The sequence below is a fragment of the Entelurus aequoreus genome, linkage group LG23 (assembly GCF_033978785.1).
Source record: "Entelurus aequoreus isolate RoL-2023_Sb linkage group LG23, RoL_Eaeq_v1.1, whole genome shotgun sequence".
Lineage (NCBI taxonomy): Eukaryota > Metazoa > Chordata > Actinopteri > Syngnathiformes > Syngnathidae > Entelurus > Entelurus aequoreus.
In genome coordinates this window covers 17,948,560-17,968,554 of record NC_084753.1, presented here as the reverse complement: position 1 = coordinate 17,968,554, position 19,995 = coordinate 17,948,560, and the positions used below count along the sequence as shown (strand labels likewise).

Below are 19,995 nucleotides of genomic sequence, written 5' to 3'. Positions count from 1 at the left end.
TGTGTGTGATACATTGACTAACGTAACGTTTTGTCTAGGTACCTCATGCAACCCTGCTTAAAAAAATCACTTGGCAAAAAGTATGAATAAGGTAGCGAACTGCAGTGGACGCAACAGATTGCCGTGTTTGCAATGACGTTATAACCATAGACATCTTATAAGTAGAAGCAGCATTGGTTGCTGTGACGCGAGCAATTTGGCCGCCATCTTGAAGTAGTGACAGTTGACAGGTAGAAAATAAAGATGGTGTTCAGCGTTTTCCTACTCAAATGAGCGGACTATTGAAAATAGGAATCGGGGGATTACTTTTCACAAGTAAGATTTAACATTATTGTACTATTGGTTGTATTTTATGAAAATAATATTACCACAGAGTTGAGAAGGAGCAAAGATCTTCAATATTTGTATGTGAAAATCACAAAGAAATCTTCTGGGGGAGGATGACTGCCCTACAGGGGTTTGGTTTACAAACTTTCAGCCCCACCTAAAACAAAATTCACCAGCCGCCACTGATTATGATGCATTCTCATTTTAGGCAAAATATAAGACAATACTTTCTTAAAGGCCTACTGAAATGAAATTTTTTTATTTAAACGGGATAGCAGATCTATTGTATGTGTCATACTTGATCATTTCGCGATATTGCCATATTTTTGCTGAAAGGATTTAGTATAGAACAACGACGATAAAGATCGCAACTTTTGGTATCTGATAAAAAAAGGCTTGCCCCTACCGGAAGTAGCGTGACGTAGTCAATTGAACATATACGCAAAGTTCCCTATTGTTTACAATGATGGCCGCATGAAGTGAAAGAGATTCGGACCGAGAAAGCGACGATTTCCCCATTAATTTGAGCGAGGATGAAATATTTTTAACTGAGGAAAGTGCAAGTGAAGGACTAGTGGGGAGTGGAAGATGCTGTGAGAGCCGGGGGTGACCTGATATTCAGCTGGAAATGACTACAACAGTAAATAAACACAAGACATATATATACTCTATTAGCCACAACACAACCAGGCTTATATTTAATATGCCACAAATTAATCCCGCATAAAAACACCTAGGTGTTTGTTATGCTAGCTCCTAGCTACTAGCTCGAGCTAGTTATAGCTCGAGCGGGTAATATGGACGGGATCCTGTATATATAACCCGCCAATACAATTCAAACACCTGCACAACACACACACTCACTCAGCCCAAACAACCGTTCACCTAACCCAAGGTTCATAAAGCTTATATACTTAATCAAAGTTACGTACATGACACGCACGTACTGGCAAGCAATCAAATGTTTGGAAGCGCGCGGGTGGGACCTGATATTCAGCTGGGAATGACTACAACAGTAAATAAACACAATACATATATATACTCTATTAGCCACAACACAACCAGGCTTATATTTAATATGCCACAAATTAATCCCGCATAAAAACACCTAGGTGTTTGTTATGCTAGCTCCTAGCTCCTAGCTCGAGCTAGTTATAGCTCGAGCGGGTAATATGGACGGGATCCCGTATATATAACCCGCCAATACAATTCAAACACCTGCATAACACACACACTCACTCAGCCCAAACAACCCTTCACCTAACCCAAGGTTCATAAAGCTTATATATTTAATCAAAGTTACGTACATGACACGCACGTACGGGCAAGCAATCAAATGTTTGGAAGCGCACGGGTGGGACCTGATATTCAGCTGGGAATGACTACAACAATAAATAAACACAAGACATATATATACTCTATTAGCCACAACACAACCAGGCTTATATTTAATATGCCACAAATTAATCCTAATGCTAGCTCCTAGCTCGAGCTAGTTATAGCAAGCGATCAAATGTTTGGAAGCGCAGCTGTGTACTCACGTTATCGCAACTGTGTATCCAAATCAAAGTCCTCCTGGTAAGAGTCTCTGTTGTCCGAGTTCTTCCATCTTGACTGCATCTTTCGGGAATGTAAACAAAGAAGCGCCGGCTGTGTACGTGTTGTTGCTGACTTCCCTCGCAAAATAGACACTTCGCACCGACAACTTTCTTCTTTGCTTGCTCAGCTTCTTTCTCCATAATGCAATGAACAAATTGCAACACATTCACCAACACAGATGTCCAGAATACTGTGGAATAATGAGATGAAAACTAGAGCTATTTCGTATTGACTTCAATGGTGTCCGAATACTTCCGTTTCAATGATTGACGTCACGCGCATACGTCAACCCTCAGAGGCGTTTCGAACCGGAAGTTTAGCGGGAAATTTAAAATTGCACTTTATAAGTTAACCCGGCCGTATTGGCATGTGTTGCAATGTTAAGATTTCATCATTGATATATAAACTATCAGACTGCGTGGTCGGTAGTAGTGGCTTTCAGTAGGCCTTTAACAGTATAATTGTAACCAGGAATAAGTCTTCAAGTAACAATATTCAATTACTAACATTGTTGGGTAAGACAGAATTTGGTTTTATTCTGAATCCAGTGAAACAGATTGGTGGTTTTAGCTGATAAAGACTTTCAGGTTTTTATATATGTTTATGTTGAAGTATTTGGCAGACGCTTTTATCCAAAGCGACATACATAAAAAATACATATAAAACAATGACTGTAAACATGATCATTTAAGGGAAGAATGTAATACAAAATATCAATACAAAGTGCCAAGACAGACTCTCTGCTGCTGCAGCAACAGAGATACAGTCTATAAGATATATATATATATATATATATATATATATATATATATATATATATATATATATATATATATATATATATATATATATATATATATATATATATATATATAATGTATTCATACATTGTTTATGTAGGATATACGCATGTATACATAACCTAATCATATTGTTTCTTCAATTTAAAAATAGCTGACCGTTTTTTTCCCCTTTCTCTGGGATTATATTCCCAGTTTTGATCTCGGACGTCTGGTCACTTATAGCGTATAAGAATATTATATTACTGTTAAGCAAACTATGAATAATAAAACACGCCAAAACATGTTTCCTTTATCATAGCTACACGTATGACAAAAAAGCGCGTGAAAATCAGTGGTATTCAGTGAGGTAAGATGAATTAAATGCGCTGACAGTTCATTGCTCCTGCCAAATGAATTGCACTGAGTTGGGCGGGTCACCACTCCAAGATGGCGGCCCCGCGTCTCGTCTGAGCCTGTAGGCAGTAGCGCTCGATGCTGCGTACCCTTATAAGATGTCTAAGGTTATAACGTTAGCAGTGAGTTTACAGCCTCACTGATTTAACTACACAGCAAATAAAAGTCACGTTACTTAGCCAATAAACGTTAGCTTACATTCAAAACTTACCCTTTGTGCAACTTCAAATGTCGAACGAAGTTGGAAGTTGTTGCGTCTCCGTCTGTAATATTCGAACTGCGTGATTTGCATACGGCAATTCGTTTTTTGTTGACCAAGTCGTAGTTTTTATACCCGAACGAAATTAACTTTGGCATAATTGTTTCTCACTGCCGCATTGTTTGACAACTCTTGTTCGGTGGTTGTCCTGCAATTTGATTGGATGAATGCTGTGTGATGAAAACAACGTAGATCTAATTTGATTGGCTGTTGTACTGAGAGCACACCAGCTGACAGGAACAACACGCACACAGACGAAGAAAAGGAAAAATACGGAGCGGCGCGCTTTTAATCTTTGGGTTTTGGGGAAAGTAACAAGTCATGTCAAGTCAAAAGGCTCAAGTCCAAGTGAAGTCACAAGTCATTGATGTTAAAGTCTAAGTCGAGTTGCAAGTCTCTTTACACTTTGTCAAGTCGAGTCCAAAGTCATCAAATTCATGACTCGAGTCTGACTCGAGTCCAAGTCATGTGACTCGAGTCCACACCTCTGGGGATGGGCACCGAATTCGGTACTTTTATGGCACCGACTGAATTCCATTGGTACTACCGGGTTTTGAAACACACAAAAAGCCTTTCTTCTTTCATCCGAGCAGTCGAGGGGCCGTGGTCTGGATGTGAATGACAGCTGATACAGACTGTATGCACAGCCGATATACAACTACCGGTACTATGTCCAACACTGAGACCCTTTTATCTCCCAAGACAGTTTCAGAAACGTTTTAGTATGTGCTGTTAACTTCTTAAAATTGCAAATGCATGCAAAGTGTATTTTATAATAATTACTATAAATGAGACTAAGAAGTAAAAAATAAATAAATTAAATAAAAAATTTACAACTGCATGACAAAGTTATTTTCAGCTCATTTTTAAACCTCAAATTAAAAATTATATTTTATTATGAGAGAAAATAATATTTAATAACACATGAACACAGACAAAAGTAACAAAAACGGGTACCGTACGGCACGATTAAAATGTCAACAGTGCTCTTTCCTAGTGGTCGACAATTGCCACAGTCAAAAGACAAGTATTCTATACGTTGCACGAGACAGTGATGTTATCTGTGTAAGATGCTGTTTTGCTCTGGTGATCTGCAAAAGATCAGAATTAGAAAATCTGGAGATTTTGCCGGAGATTTGTGTGAATGCTTGTGAGACCTAACAATGAAAAACAATTACAGAAATGATGCTGCAGTTTTATTGGCTTTACCAGAACTTGACTCCTGATAAATATATTGTGTTACTATCTTGGGCCAGGTTTAGTTTACACTAAAAACTGAATTGAGTCCATTTACAAGAAGACCTCAGGAAAAACTATATACTGTATAGTGTTAAATTGTTGAAATACCATTAAACATGACTTTTTGTGGGTTACCAGAGATGTGATGTTTGCGACTGAATCAAGTCTTCTGAAAGGTTCTTAAATGTTCTTAAAACGATGAGAACAGATTTATAGTTCTGAGCCATTTGGGAGACATTTTAGTACACATACAGATAAAGTACCAGCAATTGCCCGCCAGACTGGCGACTGGACTAGAAAATTAGTCAAAGGAAACAGCAGCCTTGGATTTACTTTTTTAATTTAAAAAAACATATAAATATATAATTTTGCAATTTATTCATTTCTATTTGTTGATTCATTGTGTTTTGATTCACTTTTCTGGATCCTTTTGCTTATGTCCTAGTTTTTATCCTACTGTAGTTGGATTTTATACTCTTCATATACATAAATACATGTTATTCTTAATATTTATGGCCACTTAATCTTTGTGTATTTTATACTGTTAAAATACTCATGTGCAACAGTATTTTTTAGGATAAGAAAAATTCAAAATAGTGATGTCACTCTCAAAGCATGGGGATATGGCAGCACCTTATGGAATGTTTACAATAATAATACAACAAAAAATTATAGCCAATATTTCAGAATACAGTAATTCCCAGCAATAGTGTAAAATTTCTGTTAATTTAAATTATTCTGATTCACGTCTTATCTTATACCTGTTACAATTGATAGTTTCCTTGATAAAAAGAGCTCTAAGAACTATAATAACAAGCCAGCTTTTTGAGGGGCACTTTCAAAGGAACGGCCCCTAAAGATATGGCTCCACTCAAAGAGCCACGGGTACAAAGTTGACATTATTGTATGCTCCTTGCCCCAAATGAGTAGCAACGTTGAAGTGAGCAAAAGCAACAATACCTCCTTTTCTGAAGAATTTTTCATCTCTTCCCATAACGCTGTATTGATCATCTTGAGAGGTTTGTCCAAGTCACACATTCGGTAACTCAATCTGGGTATAGACAAAACATGTGTTCAGAACTTTGTAACTGTACTCTTTGAGTAATGATTTTCAGGAATGATAATCATCTCACCCTTCCACCTTTTCAGTCAGGCTCTTGATGTCAGCTTCATAGACCCGCTCTTTGGGACGATTTATAAGTCTGTCTTTCATCACATCCACTGGAGTGCGATCTGTGTCGGACGAAGGCTGAGCAAAACAAAAAAAGTCGCTGAATACTAGTCATTGTCTAGTTCACACAATAATTGGGAGAATATAACCTACTCTGCCAGGAAGTATGCTTTGCCGGGGTTTATGGATCACAAAGTCAATGTTGAAGAGCTTAAAGAACTCTGATACCGTTATTGTGCCATCCTCTAATTTCTGGAACAATGAAAGGCAAGCGCTGATAAATGGGGTAAGAAATCATACAATTAGATCCTGATATGATTTGAAAACAAACCCTTTGTACATCACTGGAATAGTCTTCCAGCTGAGATTCAAACATGCTCTGTTTAAAGGCTGTAGACATAAAAAAATAAACATTTGAGAAATAATTAATGCGATGTTATGAAGCAGACAACGAATAAAACACATAAGATATTACACACAGGGAGAACTTACTGGAATTAAATGTAGCTTCGCCTCTGCTGCTGGATGTGTGAGTAGTGCTCGAGGAATCCATGGTCTGTTTTGTCATGGTTGGAGCAGTAGTCAGGTTACCGTCATTATCCAAAACATGATACTTTATGACAAATAATTATAATCTGTTGATAATTTATTGATAGACTAAGATATAAATAAGATGGTTTGCTAAGAGGAACCTACATTTGTAAATGCTTTCAAGCTTGACCCAAATCTGAATTGAATAAACGTGATTGTGTATGAACTTACCGTCTTAACGGTCTCAGGAACCATCTCAGGGGACATCTTCAATTTCTTCTCCTCCTCCGTGTGACCTTCATCTGACGGCCAACGTCTTTTTATTCCAGGGGCGCAATTTGGATTGTCTTCTTCAAAAGCGTCATCTCTTAAGTTTTGACCTATGTCACATTCTTCAAAAGGGATCACATTTGCTGTCATTTTTGGAGAGCCACTTGTGTCCAATGTCCCCAACAAATCTTCACAGCGACCAAGCTCTTCATCGTAAATGTCACTAACGTCATCTTTCCAGTTGCCCATATCATTAGCAATATTGTTGGTTGTGGTTGTGCGATCCCTTTTTCTCTCAGAATGCATGTGGCTGGAGTCTGCCTTCTTTGAATCATCAACTCTGTTTTTTTGAGGGAGTTTTGGCTTGAAATCTCCCATTGAAAGTCTCGACATCAGACTTTTAAGTTTAAAAGGAGTTTCCACAATAGCATATTCTAGTGGAAGATCTTGTGCTTCACCCTCAGTGTTTCCCATATCAGCTATAACATCAGGTACTACAACAGGGAGCAAATCATTGTTTTTTGGATTTGTGTTAATCCCTGGGTCCACATGAGGCAAAGGTGCTATGCAGCTTTCCATGGCTGGAGTCTCAGGAGTCGTGTTAACCAAACGGCTCAAACGCCTCACTTTTAATTGGAGATCAGCGAAACTTTTCCGTCTGGACTTCCTTGAAGGACTATCATGGTCGACAGCGCTAGCCAAATTAAAGTTTGCCAACAAAGGACTGGTTATATGTCCTAATTCAGACACGTTCCTAATGTCAGTTTCGTCTGAGTAGACAGAATACGCAACATTTGAGATTTCCACTGCATCTTGTTTGCTCAGACCCAACTCTTGATTTGGCTGAGGTGAAGTTGCTCTTCTGATATTTTGAACACCAACATCTGGGTCCTGTGTTGATAATTGAGAGAAAGGGTGCTCATTTGCATTTGAGTATTTTTCTCCAACAATAGAACCTGTTTGAGCTCCAGTTACGTCCATGCTTACATCAGTCTCTGCTCTTTGTAATGAGCCATGCATGTTTTTGACATCACTCACAGAATTATCCAACAGAGCTGGAACTATGGTTTTATTGACAATGCATGGTGTTTTATGCTGAGCTGGGATGAAGTGGTCTGTGTCACCAGTTTTTCTTGAGGATGACTCTGATAGACATTCATCTTTTGTGACAATGGGATTAGCCCATGGGAAATCTGTCTTTCTCAATCCTGTATTGATAGTGAGTACTGGAGAAGAGCCATTTCTTGGCGGATGCTTCATCTCATCTCTGTTCTTCGTAGGAGTATCTTTGTTTGAATATGAAATATTTATAGCGGATCTTTGCTGTCCATCTGTAGCAGCAGCATCTGCAGAGAACTCCAAGATTTTCTCTTCTCCTGCCAGCCAAGTATCCACATTTGTTTTGTTTTGTGGCTCAAAATTAGAAGCGATGTTTGCCGAGTGGCCTTGTGTCCCTTCCAAAGAAGCATCATCTGCAGAAAACCTGGTTGTTTTTTCTCCCCCAACAGGTACAAATTCTACATTTTTTACCTCAAGGTCAAAAGGAGTATCGATTTTTACAGTGTGGCATTTTGTTACATCCATAGCAGTATCATCTGCAGTAAACCTAAAGGTTTTATCTCCTCCAACAGGTACAACGTTACCATGGTGTGCTCTTTGCTCAAAATGAGCAGCGATGTCTGGAGTGTGGCGTTTTGTCTCATCCAAAGTGTCATCATCTGCCGAAAACCTGGTTGTTTTCTCTCCTCCAACAGGTACACAGCTGACATTTTTTACTTCTAGTTCAAAAGTATTAATTCTTACAGTGTGGCATCGTGTCACATTCATAGCCGCATCATCTGCAGTAAACATCAAGGTTTTCTCTCTTCCAACAGGTTCAAAGTTACCCAGGTGTGCTCCTTGCTTCAAACAAGTAGCGATGTCTGGAGTGTGGATTTGTGTCCCATCCAAAGAGGCATTATCTGCAGAAAACCTGGTAGTTTTCTCTTCTACCACAGGTACAGAGTCGACATTATTTACTTCTAGTCCAAAAGGAGTATACATTTTTACGGTGTGGCATCTTGTCACATTCATAGCTGCATAATCAGCAGTAAACCTCAAGGGTTTCTCTCCTCCAGCAGGTACAAAGTTAACATTAAGATCTGCGCCTGAGTCCAAATGAGTAGCAATGTCTGGCGTGTGGCTTTGTGTCCCATCCAAAGAAGCATCATCTGCAGACAACCTGGTTGTTTTCTCTCCTCCAACAAGTACACAGTCGTCATTGTGTACATCTAGTTCAAACGGAGTTTCAATTTTTACGGTGTGGCATTTTGTTACATCCATAGCTGCATCATCTGCAGTAAACCTCAACGTCTTCTCTCCTTTAGCAGGTACACAGAGGACATTTTGTACTTCTCGTTCAAACGGGGTATCAATTTGTACTGTGTGGCATTTTGTTACATCCATAGCTGCATCATCTGCAGTAAACCTTAAAGTTTTTTCTCCTTCAGCAGGTAGAAAGTTAACATTAGGGTGTGCTCCTGGCTCCAAATGAGTAGCCATGTTTGCAGTGTGGCTACGTGTCTCCTCCAAAGCGGCATCCATTGCAGTACACCTTATAGTTTTCTCTCGTTCCACCGAAAAAATATCCACATTTTGTGCTCTTTTTTCAAACGGAGTGTCAATTTTCACAGTGTGGCTTGGTGTCACATCCATTGATGCATCATCTGCAGTAAACCGCACTGTTCTATCTTTTCCAGAAGGTACTATGTAACAATTATGGTGTGGTCCTGTCTTCAAATAATCAGCAACGTCTGCAGTGTGGCTTTGTGTCTCATCCATTACAGCAGCATCTCCAGTAAACGTCAAGGTTTTCTCTCTTTCAGCAGGTACAAATGTATCATGGTGTGCTCCTGGCTCCAAAGGAGTAGCAATGTTTGCAGTGTGGCTACGTGTCTCCTCCAAATCAGCATCCATTGTAGTAAACCTCATTGTTTTCTCTCCTGCAGCCGGTAAAATATCCACATTGTGTGCTCTTGGGTCAAACAGAGTAACAATTTTTACAGTGTGGCCTCGTGTCACATCCATTGATGCATCATCTGCAGTAAACATCACTGTTCTATCTTTTCCAGCAGGTACTACGTCAAAATTATGATGTGCTCCTGTCTTCAAATAATTAGCAACGTTTGCAGTGTGGCTTTGTGTCTCATCCATTACAGCAGCATCTCCAGTAAACGTCAAGGTTTTCTCTCTTTCAGCAGGTACAAATGTGTCATGGTGTGCTCCTGGCTCCAAATGAGTAGCAATGTTTGCAGTGTGGCTACGTGTCTCCTCCAAAGCAGCATCCATTGCAGTACACCTCATTGTTTTCTCTCCTGCAACCGGTAAAATATCCACATTGTGTGCTCTTGGGTCAAACGGAGTCACAATTCTTACAGTGTGGCATCGTGTCACATCCATTGATGCATCATCTGCCGTAAACCTCACTGTTCTATCTTTTCCAGCAGGTACTACGTCAAAATTATGATGTGCTCCTGTCTTCAAAAAATTACAGATGTTTGCAGTGTGGCTTTGTGTCTCATCCATAGCAGCATCATCTGCGGTAAACATCAAGGTTTTTTCTCTTCCAGCAGGTACAAAGTTAACATTATGGTGTGCTCCTTGCTCCAAATAATTAGCAACGTATGCAGTGTGGCTTTGTGTCTCATCCATTGCAGTACACCTCATTGTTTTCTCTCCTGCAGCCGGTAAAACATCCACATTGTGTGCGCTTGGTTCAAACGGAGTATCAATTTTTACAGTGTGGCATCGTGTCACATCCATTGATGCATCATCTGCAGTAAACCTCACTGTTCTATCTTTTCCAGCAGGTGCTACATCACAATTATGGTGTGCTCCTGTCCTCAAAAAATTTGCGACGTTTGCAGTTTGGCTATGTGTTTGCTCTAAAGCAGCATCCATTGCATTACACCTCATTGTTTTGTCTACTCCAGCAGGTAACAAGTCAACATAATGGTATTCTTCCTGCTCCACAAGAGCAATGTTCGCAGTGTGACTTTGTGTCACATCCATATCTGCATCATTTACACTAAACCTCATCGTCCGCTCCTCATTTGTAGGTAGACTTTTGCGTGACTGCATTGGGAAAACACAGGTCATGTTTACAGTGTGACTTTTTGTCACGTCCATGAATTCGGAGTCAGCTGTAAATTTAATTGTTTTCTCTCTGCAGTCCTCTTGAGTATCACAATTAGCCTGAGAAAGACATTTATAAAGTTAGCACTATATAATCAAAATGTTTTAATTATCTGCTTTGACTTTTGGAAAGAGTATAAAAGTAATTAACTACTCAATTACTAATCAATTTAAAGGGGAACTGCACTTTTTTTCTGTCAATCACAATGCTTATGTGAGACAAGCACACATATGTTTTTCTTTTTTATGCATTCTAACTAATAAACGCTAGCAGATTCAGCTAACAATGGAAGTAATGAGGTTCACTCTATTTCGACTATAAAGCGCTCTAAAAAAATCAAAAAACCTCCATCAACTTTTTATTAACCGTACACGCTCCAAATACATATGTGATGTAGTAAGACGCACATTCATAATAACATGTAACATTTACATATTTTGGTCATCTTAGGCATATAGCGGCACAAAAATTTCACAGACGCGTCACGACTTCCGCTATTTCCTACAACAAAAACAACGGTAACACTTTAGTATGGGGAACATATTCACAATTAATTAGTTGCTTATTAACATGCAAATTAGTAACATATTGGCTCTTAATTAGTCATTATTTAGTACTTATTAATGCCTTATTCTGCATGGCCTTATTATACAACCAGTAAGCCCGTGAAACTTTAGTATGGGGAACATATTCACCATTAGTAACCCTAACCCTCTAACCCTAACCATAACCAAATAACTCTAAATTAAGTCTTTGTTACTTAGAATATGTTCCCCTAGTGTCCAAATAACTCTAAATAAAGAATTATTCATAATCCTCACTAGGGATGTACTGTATATCGTTAAGATGTTATCGGTCCAATACCCTTATGATATTCCTTATCAATACCGGTATTCATCGGTACTCATATCGGTAATATATGTAATTTGTGGAAATAAAGATGTAAAATAAAATGTATTTCAATCATAACACCTCCAACATGATGTACTGTTACATCTCAGAGCATGGAAGTCTTTTATCAACGCCTATTTTTTTTAAGTCTTAAAGAAGTCAACTATGTGTGCAGTGCAAGGTGAAATGCAGTTATGTCATCTTCTTGTAAAGACCACAAAGACCCATCACCCTGTTTCTATTTATTACAATTACACTTAGCTGGAAATACTATTTATATATGACATGCATGTGCAGAGAACACACCTTTTACATGATATATCATATCAAATATATCATATAAATCAATACAATCAATTAACATGTTATGTGGATGTGCATTTTGTAACAACAGGAACTGTTAATTGTGTTTATGTTGCACAGACGTATTTGAAGCCATATTAAGTTTGTGGATTGGCCTGTGGATTAAAGGATCGCTAGGTTACTCGTCATGAGTAAAGTGCGTTCACTTTAAACTGACACAGTGTGCGTGACTTTGAGGAACTTTTGAGGAAGAAATATTGTTGTGTTCCAAATTTTGTGTGGCGTTGCTTCCTTATTTGTCATTATTTAAAGCTGATTCAATGTGTGCAGCGGCAGCTGAACTTCATGTGACAGCGTGTCATAATTACATTGGTCAGCTGGAACAAAAAATAGCGATAGCAGTATCGTTAGTCCAGATTCTTCACGGTCCTCATGGACCAACCCAATTAGGAACCGGTACCAAAAAATACAGGTAGTCGGTAGGACTGGGCGATATATCGAGTTTGTTAAATATATCGATATATTTTTAAACAACATATGAATTAAGAAAATATCTTAATAGCGATATAATTTATTTCACGTGAAAATGACCAAACACCGCTTATTTGTTGTGTTCCTTGATTCTCCCTCGCTCCCCACTCCCTTTCAACACTCCATGGTCTACTAAACCCCTCCCCTTCCTCCTTCCAAGACGTGCTTGCACGTATAAGAACATCCATGATTAGTTGGTTGTTTACTATGATGAGTCATGATTGGTTGATTATAGAGCAAAACATTAGAGACAGGCCAATCAGAGGCAGGATAGGGCGTTTCATCAAACCAGGAAGGGAAATCACAACAGACATCCCAAATGACGACGAGAGAGTCGTAGAAGAGAAGAGGGAATATTCAAGCGGGCGATTTATATACTAAAAAAACTAGTGGAAGATGGCAGAGGGATTGTCTTGTTTAGATTTTTCTTTTAGCGATGCAGATGACGTCCAGAAAACCCACAATCTCATTTGGACAAATGTATGCGTCTAGATAAAACATTAATTTGAGTTGTTTACCATGTAAGCCCAAATCTAAACTGTTCTCGAGTTGCCAAGCCGGGCATATTTCGCATGAGAAATGCTGCCAAAAATGTATGCCAAAGTGAGGTAGATCAAAGCTGCACAATTAAGTCAAGTCACTTACGATGAGGTGGCGACTTGTCCAGGGTGTACCCCGCCTTCCGCCCGATAGTAGCTGAGATAGGCTCCAGCACCCCCGCGAACCCGAAAGGGATAAGCGGTAGAAATGGATGGATGGATGGACTTACTTGGCACTGACCAGAACCGTATGTGTGTGACAGTCCATTACATCGTCGACTGGGAATTAAAAAGTGCCTGCCTGCAAATACATTTTTTATCTGAGTTTGATACATTTTGTATTATTTGCACAGCTACGTTATTTATATTACGTAGAAAGAATATTTTTCTGTTTTATTTATGTTATGTAATTCTGTGCTACTTAAACTGTTTATTTTCTGTGCTGTTAATACCCATCTTGACTAACTGGGTAATAAAAGTGCCACTGACTGTTTACAGTACAGTTGTCATTCAGTTCAATTTCAATGAATCCCTCTCAAAAATGAATATTTTTATATGTATACTTTCACCAGAAAATATATCGATATATATTGAATATCGAGTTTAAGTAAAACTATATGGAGATTAGAGATGTCCGAAAATATCGGACTGCCGATATTATCGGCCGATAAATGCTTTAAAATGTAATATCGGAAATTATCGGTATCGGTTTCAAAATCATCGCTATCAGTTTCAAAAAGTAAAATGTATGACTTTTTAAAACGCCGCTGTGTACACGGACGTAGGGAGAAGTACAGAGCGCCAATAAACCTTAATGGCACTGCCTTTGCGTGCCGGCCCAGTCACATAATAGGCTTTTCACACACACAATTGAATGCGATGCTTACTTGGTCAACAGCAATACAGGTCACACTGAGGGTGGCCGTATAAACAACTTTAACACTGTTACAAATATGCGCCACACTGTGAACCCACACCAAACAACAATGACAAACACATTTCGGGAGAACATCTGCACCGTAACACAACATAAACACAACAGAACAAATACCCAGAACACCTTCCGGGACGCTACAATATACACCTTCTCAGTTTATGGCCACAACATTCTACTTTAATAATAACTTTAACTTTTACCAACTCAGAGGCGATACAGCAGCTCAGTATGTCAAGAGCTGCACAAGCTCTCTCTGTGATCGCGGCAACGCTAACGGAGCATTGTTGGCGGTTTTTGGATGTTTTTAGAGGACTTGATGAGCGCAATAGATGACGTCTATTAACTTCATTGCATAAATGCATAAAAAAGAAAATCATATGTGTTGTTGTCTTACATAAGTATTGTGAACGATGGGCGAAATTCCCCCAAAAAGTGCGGTTCCACATTGTTATTATACCCACCTTTTCATTCCATTTATTTTGTAATGCAATTAAAAAAAATAAGAAACTCACCTGATGTCTAAAAGGGGCCTTGAATGATGTTTCCTTTGCTAAATGTACAGATAGAAATGTTAGAATCAGCTATTACATGCATTGTGTTGAGATAATTTTCAAGATGGGTAAATTTATGTACCTGTATTACAAGATGACTTCCGCTTATCAGTACACAACTGCTGGGATGCGGTTTGTCCACCTTTGGAGTGCATTTCTTGTGCAAGTCTGAGACAATGGATTGGGTCATTATTGCCTGTCCTCTCTATGATGAGGCCTGTTTGAACTTCTGTCATATCCATGCTCAGTTCATCTTCAGGAAAGTCTAGCTCTCTATTAGATGGTGCCTTTGTCAGCAAAGGTTTAGCCATTCCAGAATATCTTGCACCAACGCTGATGTCTTTCGGCTTTGAGATACTTAGGACGTTTTCTAATCCAGGGTTTAAATTAATTGCACATGATGACAGTCCAATAGTATCTGTGTGTCTCTTTTCCATAGAAGACACAGCTTTTCTGTCGCTGTCAAAAATGTCCAAATTTGGAGGATCTGACAGATCTCTTGTGATTTTACCAGTGTCACTCTTAATTATGTCCATGCACATGTCCTCTGCTGTGAACCTCACGGTTTTCTCTCTGCATTCTTCTTCAGCGTTCACCCTCTGGCACCTTTTGGGCACAAAACACAAGATCTTTGACACACTGGTACACTGACTACTTCCATCCATCCATTCATCTTCTTCCGCTTAGCAGCAGCCTAAGCAGGGAAGCCCAGACTTCCCTCTCCCCAGCCACTTCGTCCAGCTTCTCCTGGGGGATCCCGAGGCGTTCCCAGGCCAGCCGGGAGACACAGTTTACCCAACGTGTCCTGGGTCTTCCCCGTGGTCTCCTACCGGTCGGACGTGCCCTAAACACCTCCCGAGGGAGGCGTTCGGGTGGCATCCTGACCAGATGCCCGAACCACCTCATCTGGCTCCTCTCGATGTGGAGGAGCAGCGGTTTTACTTTGAGCTCCTTCCGGATAACAGAGCTTCTCACCCTATCTCTAAGGGAGAGTCCCACCACACGAAAGAGGAAACTCATTTTGGCCGCTTGTCCTTTCGGTATAACCCAAAGCTCATGACTGTGGATGAGGATGGGAACGTAGATCAACCAGTAAATTGAGAGCTTTGCCTTCCGGCTCAGCTCCTTCTTCACCACAACGGATTGATGCTGCACCGATCCGCCTGTCGATCTCACGATCCATTCTTCCCTCACTCGTGAACAAGACTCAGAGGTACTTGAACTCTTCCACTTGGGGCAAGGTCTCCTCGCCCTTTTCCGGGCGAGAAGAACACTGACTACTGTGTCCTATAATTAATTACGACAAATTATTTTTTGACTAGAACAGTGGTTCCCAAACTTTTTTTTTTTATACCAAGTACCACCTCAAAAAACATTTGACTCTCCAAGTACCACCATAATGCCCAACATTTAAATACAGTAGCGAGTATACGAGGCAGAGGTTTAATTTAACAAGTATATTTAATATCTTTGGCCACTCTAACATTACACAGTCTGAACAGTAACACTGTGTTTGAATTTTTAAATAAGTGATTCTTTGGCATACCACTAGATGGAGCCTGCATACCAAAGTTTGAGAATCACTGGACTACAACATAAGACGACCCACCTTGGTCTGGACAAATACTCTTAAAGTCAAAATAAAAGAAGAAGAAAATACACATCACACAGTATTTCCTAGCTGCTCGACAATGTCGACTAATGTAAATGAAAAGCCAATGTGAGATGTACAGAAAACGTACCTGTCTTCTGATGCTGTAAAAAACAATTTGAACAATGGTTAGTGCGCTCCTTAAAAATTGACATTATGAGGAAGTTCAATTTGTTAACTGAAATAAAAGTACCCTTTGGTGTCGTAGTGGCTTGCTTCTGTAGGTTCTCTTGGTTCTGTGATTGTTGCGACCCTGTATCAGACTGAGAGTACATTTCTTTTGCGGGAAATAGCCCCTGAAAAGGATCGTCATCGTCGTCAGCGGTCAATCCTGTAACTCTGCCAGTGTTTGTCACGTCCATATTAACGTCTTCATCTTGACAGAGTGTGCTGCCACGGCATGATTCTCTAACATTCCCAGCATTTCTAAAGAAAGACGGAACGTGATTTTCTTTATCCACATTGACCTCTGGGGTTTTGGTCTGGAAGAGGCTTGGGTTAACGGTAGCATAAGAAAGTTTCATCTTCAATGCAGTTGGTTTTGAAAGACTTGGCAGAGAGTGGGTTAAAGTAGGACCAAAGCTTGGCACGGATTGACTGAAACCTGTGTTTCTGCCATCAGGTGGAAATTCAAACCCTCGGGCCATGTTGAATGTATGCCTTGGGATAATATCTGTGGATACACAATCTGATGTACTCTTTCCACTTGGAAGGAAGTTGGAACCACTCTTCTGTGGAGCACCGAAGAGATCGTCTTCACAAAAGGCAATGTTGACAGTGTGAGACTGGGTCATGTCCAAAAATCCATCATCCTCACAATAAATCATGGTTTTCTCTCCAAAGCCTGTGTCCAGGTTGGCCTGAAGACAAATAACATGTAGGTCAGGTGTGTCAAACGTACGGCCCGCGAACAGGTTTTATCCGGCCCGCGGGATGAGTTTGCGAAGTATAAAAATGAACCTGAAATTTTTTAATGAACGCTGTTTTAAATGTGTCCACTGGATGTCGCAATAGCAATACTTTGTATCTTTGTAGATGATGCAATATATGTATAAAATAAACTACATGATGTTAGTATATCAGTCGAGGAAAATGATCAAACTACATAAATAACATACTGTAATTTGATTTTGATATAATTTTTTTATTTTGACAGATTGAAAATTAACACCAGTGAGTTGACTGATGAACATTATCACATAATTTATTAAAAAAATATAAATAACGACAAAGTATATATACTATTAACCGCAACAGGTAATTGTAAAAAAACAAAAACATTATGATTTGTACAATTTCAAAATTTGCTTGTTCTATTTTTAAACAAAGAAAACAATCTGAAGTTGTGTTTATGTTTAAGTTATCGTGCCGTGATTTTAGCAGTCCGGCCCACTTGGGAGTAGATTTTTCTTCATGTGGCCCCCGATCTAAAATGAGTTTGACACCCCTGATGTAGATGAATGGCTTGCTTAGAGTGTTCAGTTTCATCTAGATCACAGGTGTCAAACTTAAAGTCCGAACTGGTCCGCAACATCATTTTATGTGGCCTGAAAATGCCTGAAAATAATTTGCGCCAATAAAGTACCTTATCTTTTCTTATTAAATGTATTCGTTCTTTCCATTTTGACAGAAAAACATGTATGTACTGCATGAAATTGCAAATCTTTTAAACTGTAATATTATCCAATATTGCAACAAATATTATATTATCATACCTTCCAAAAATTTTTTGTCAAAATAAAAATAATTATATATCTGCTTGACTTGTGATTTCAAAGCAATATAATCATAAAATTGTACACTGTTAAAATTAAAATAGAGATTACGGTAAAATTGATGGTGGTTTCTTTTTTTTTTTTTACAGAATAGGACTATAAATTGAAAGAAAAAAAAAAACCATTGTTTTTACGATAAAATAATGTCGATTGAGGTGCCAGTTTTTACCGTAAAATCTACGGTTGTTGTTTTTACAGTGTATTGCCGTAAATGGAAAAAGGGTACCACTTGTTTACGGTAAAAACTGGCAGCTCAGTTGCCAGAAGTAAAAAAAAAAAACGGTGGTATTGTCTTTCCATTTACAATATTTTGTAGAAACCACCGTATGATTTTACAGTAAAATGCTGGCGATTAAGCCGCCAGTTTTTTTCGTTTTATCATTCACCAAAATACGTAGTAAAAAACCCTCCTTATTTAACAGAAAAAATCTGGTGACTAAGTTGCCAGTTTTTTTTTTACTGTAAAATCTAGATTTATTTTTTTACAGTGTACGTAAATATAATAATAAAATGCATATGCAAATTGGTATATTACTCACTGTTACAAGCGGCCCCCTGAGGGATGTCATAACTACCATTTGACCTTCAACAAGTTTGACAACTCTGATCTGGGTGATAGCAGGGGCGATAAATACATTTTATCAATACTTTTTTTTTTTTTTGCAGACGCTTTAAAACAAATATCTTTGTTTTTCTCCTTTTGCACCAGCATACTTTTTGTCCCAGCAACTTCCGTAGCTTCCACCCTCCCCCTAATTTTCTTACGAAGATTTACACACACACACACACACACACACACACACACACACACACACACACACACACACACACACACACACACACACACACACACACACACACACACACACACACACACACACACACAGCTAGTGCTAACGCAAATGAGGGCGAAATGTATGTTCTAAAGAAATGAATAGTGTCGTCAGTGGTTTTGTGGCAACAGGTATATAACAAATGTTTGTTTGAAAAAAAAAACAGTTTAAAAACACAGCAGCAGAACAAAATGTTTCCAGGATCTGAAACCAAAGCATCCAGCCGAATGGATGCAACTTTTTACAAGAACATCAATGGGTTATACTTGTGTAGCGCTTTTCTACCTTCGAGGTACTCAAAGCGCTTTGACACTATTTCCACATTCACCCATTCATACACACATTCACACACTGATGGCGTTAGCTGCCATGCAAGGCCCTAACTACGACCCATCACAACAAACAAACTAAAGCTAAAAAGCAGCTGACTGTGATAGAATCATTTACACAAAGTACCATGTATAGAATCATTTACACAAAGTACCATGTATGATAATAAAGGAGCACAGTAGGAAACGATCACTGAAGCAGTCGCGAAAGATGTGGTGCCCAGATTGAGAAAAAAGCCTGTTTATCCACTCACTGAACTCAAAACCACATTTTTAGTTATACAAGTATTCTTTATTTAAGACAGACTTTTTGCCTCCATTAAGAAGCTCTATAATGAATAACTTTTTTTGATTAAAACAATGCGTACTGATCAACATATGAGCAAAAGCATCAGAATAAATATACCAAAATTTGCTACAATAGCTAAATTTAATCTTTTTTGAAAATTATTTTTTACAAAGTCCAATTTATATCTGTTCTAAAAAGAACCCACTTTATATAAAACATGAATTTTGCTAAGAGTCAGATGCAGTGTATGCCGTGCCATTTGAAACTACTAATTTTGATCAAATAAAAAAGAAACTTGTTACGAAGTCATTTCTGTTCATTGGTTTCTTAAAACAAAAACAAAAAATCGCAAAACATCGTAAATCTAATTATTTGTAAAAAAATCTGAGATTTGATTTTTAGGCCATTTCGCCACGCCTACCTTTTCTTTTTGCTCAGAGGCATGAAGTGGTGCATTCAACAGGGTTTCCATTCCTAAATTGGAGACAAATAATATGAATAATAGTAACCAGCTAATGAACCGTAATGTGAAAATATACAAGTACCCATAATTTGTTGAATTTCATCTTCACTTGTCACCTGGACCCTATTAGAAATGTA

General features: G+C 38.7%; 1 protein-coding gene across 1 annotated transcript in view; it reads right to left on the bottom strand.

Annotated features, from left to right (window-relative positions):
- The window catches only part of knl1 (kinetochore scaffold 1), a 33,974-nt gene that overhangs the window by 7,406 nt on the left and 6,573 nt on the right, over positions 1 to 19,995 (bottom strand). The window contains exons 8-19 of the mRNA XM_062033770.1: positions 19,941 to 19,981; positions 19,817 to 19,869; positions 16,363 to 17,029; positions 16,261 to 16,273; positions 14,601 to 15,124; positions 14,480 to 14,517; positions 6,554 to 10,825; positions 6,284 to 6,347; positions 6,123 to 6,181; positions 5,945 to 6,043; positions 5,754 to 5,869; positions 5,581 to 5,671 (exon numbers count right to left, since the gene is read on the bottom strand). Of these exons, the coding sequence (XP_061889754.1) occupies positions 5,581 to 5,671; positions 5,754 to 5,869; positions 5,945 to 6,043; positions 6,123 to 6,181; positions 6,284 to 6,347; positions 6,554 to 10,825; positions 14,480 to 14,517; positions 14,601 to 15,124; positions 16,261 to 16,273; positions 16,363 to 17,029; positions 19,817 to 19,869; positions 19,941 to 19,981 (6,037 nt within the window). The remainder of the gene's footprint in view (positions 1 to 5,580; positions 5,672 to 5,753; positions 5,870 to 5,944; positions 6,044 to 6,122; positions 6,182 to 6,283; positions 6,348 to 6,553; positions 10,826 to 14,479; positions 14,518 to 14,600; positions 15,125 to 16,260; positions 16,274 to 16,362; positions 17,030 to 19,816; positions 19,870 to 19,940; positions 19,982 to 19,995) is intronic.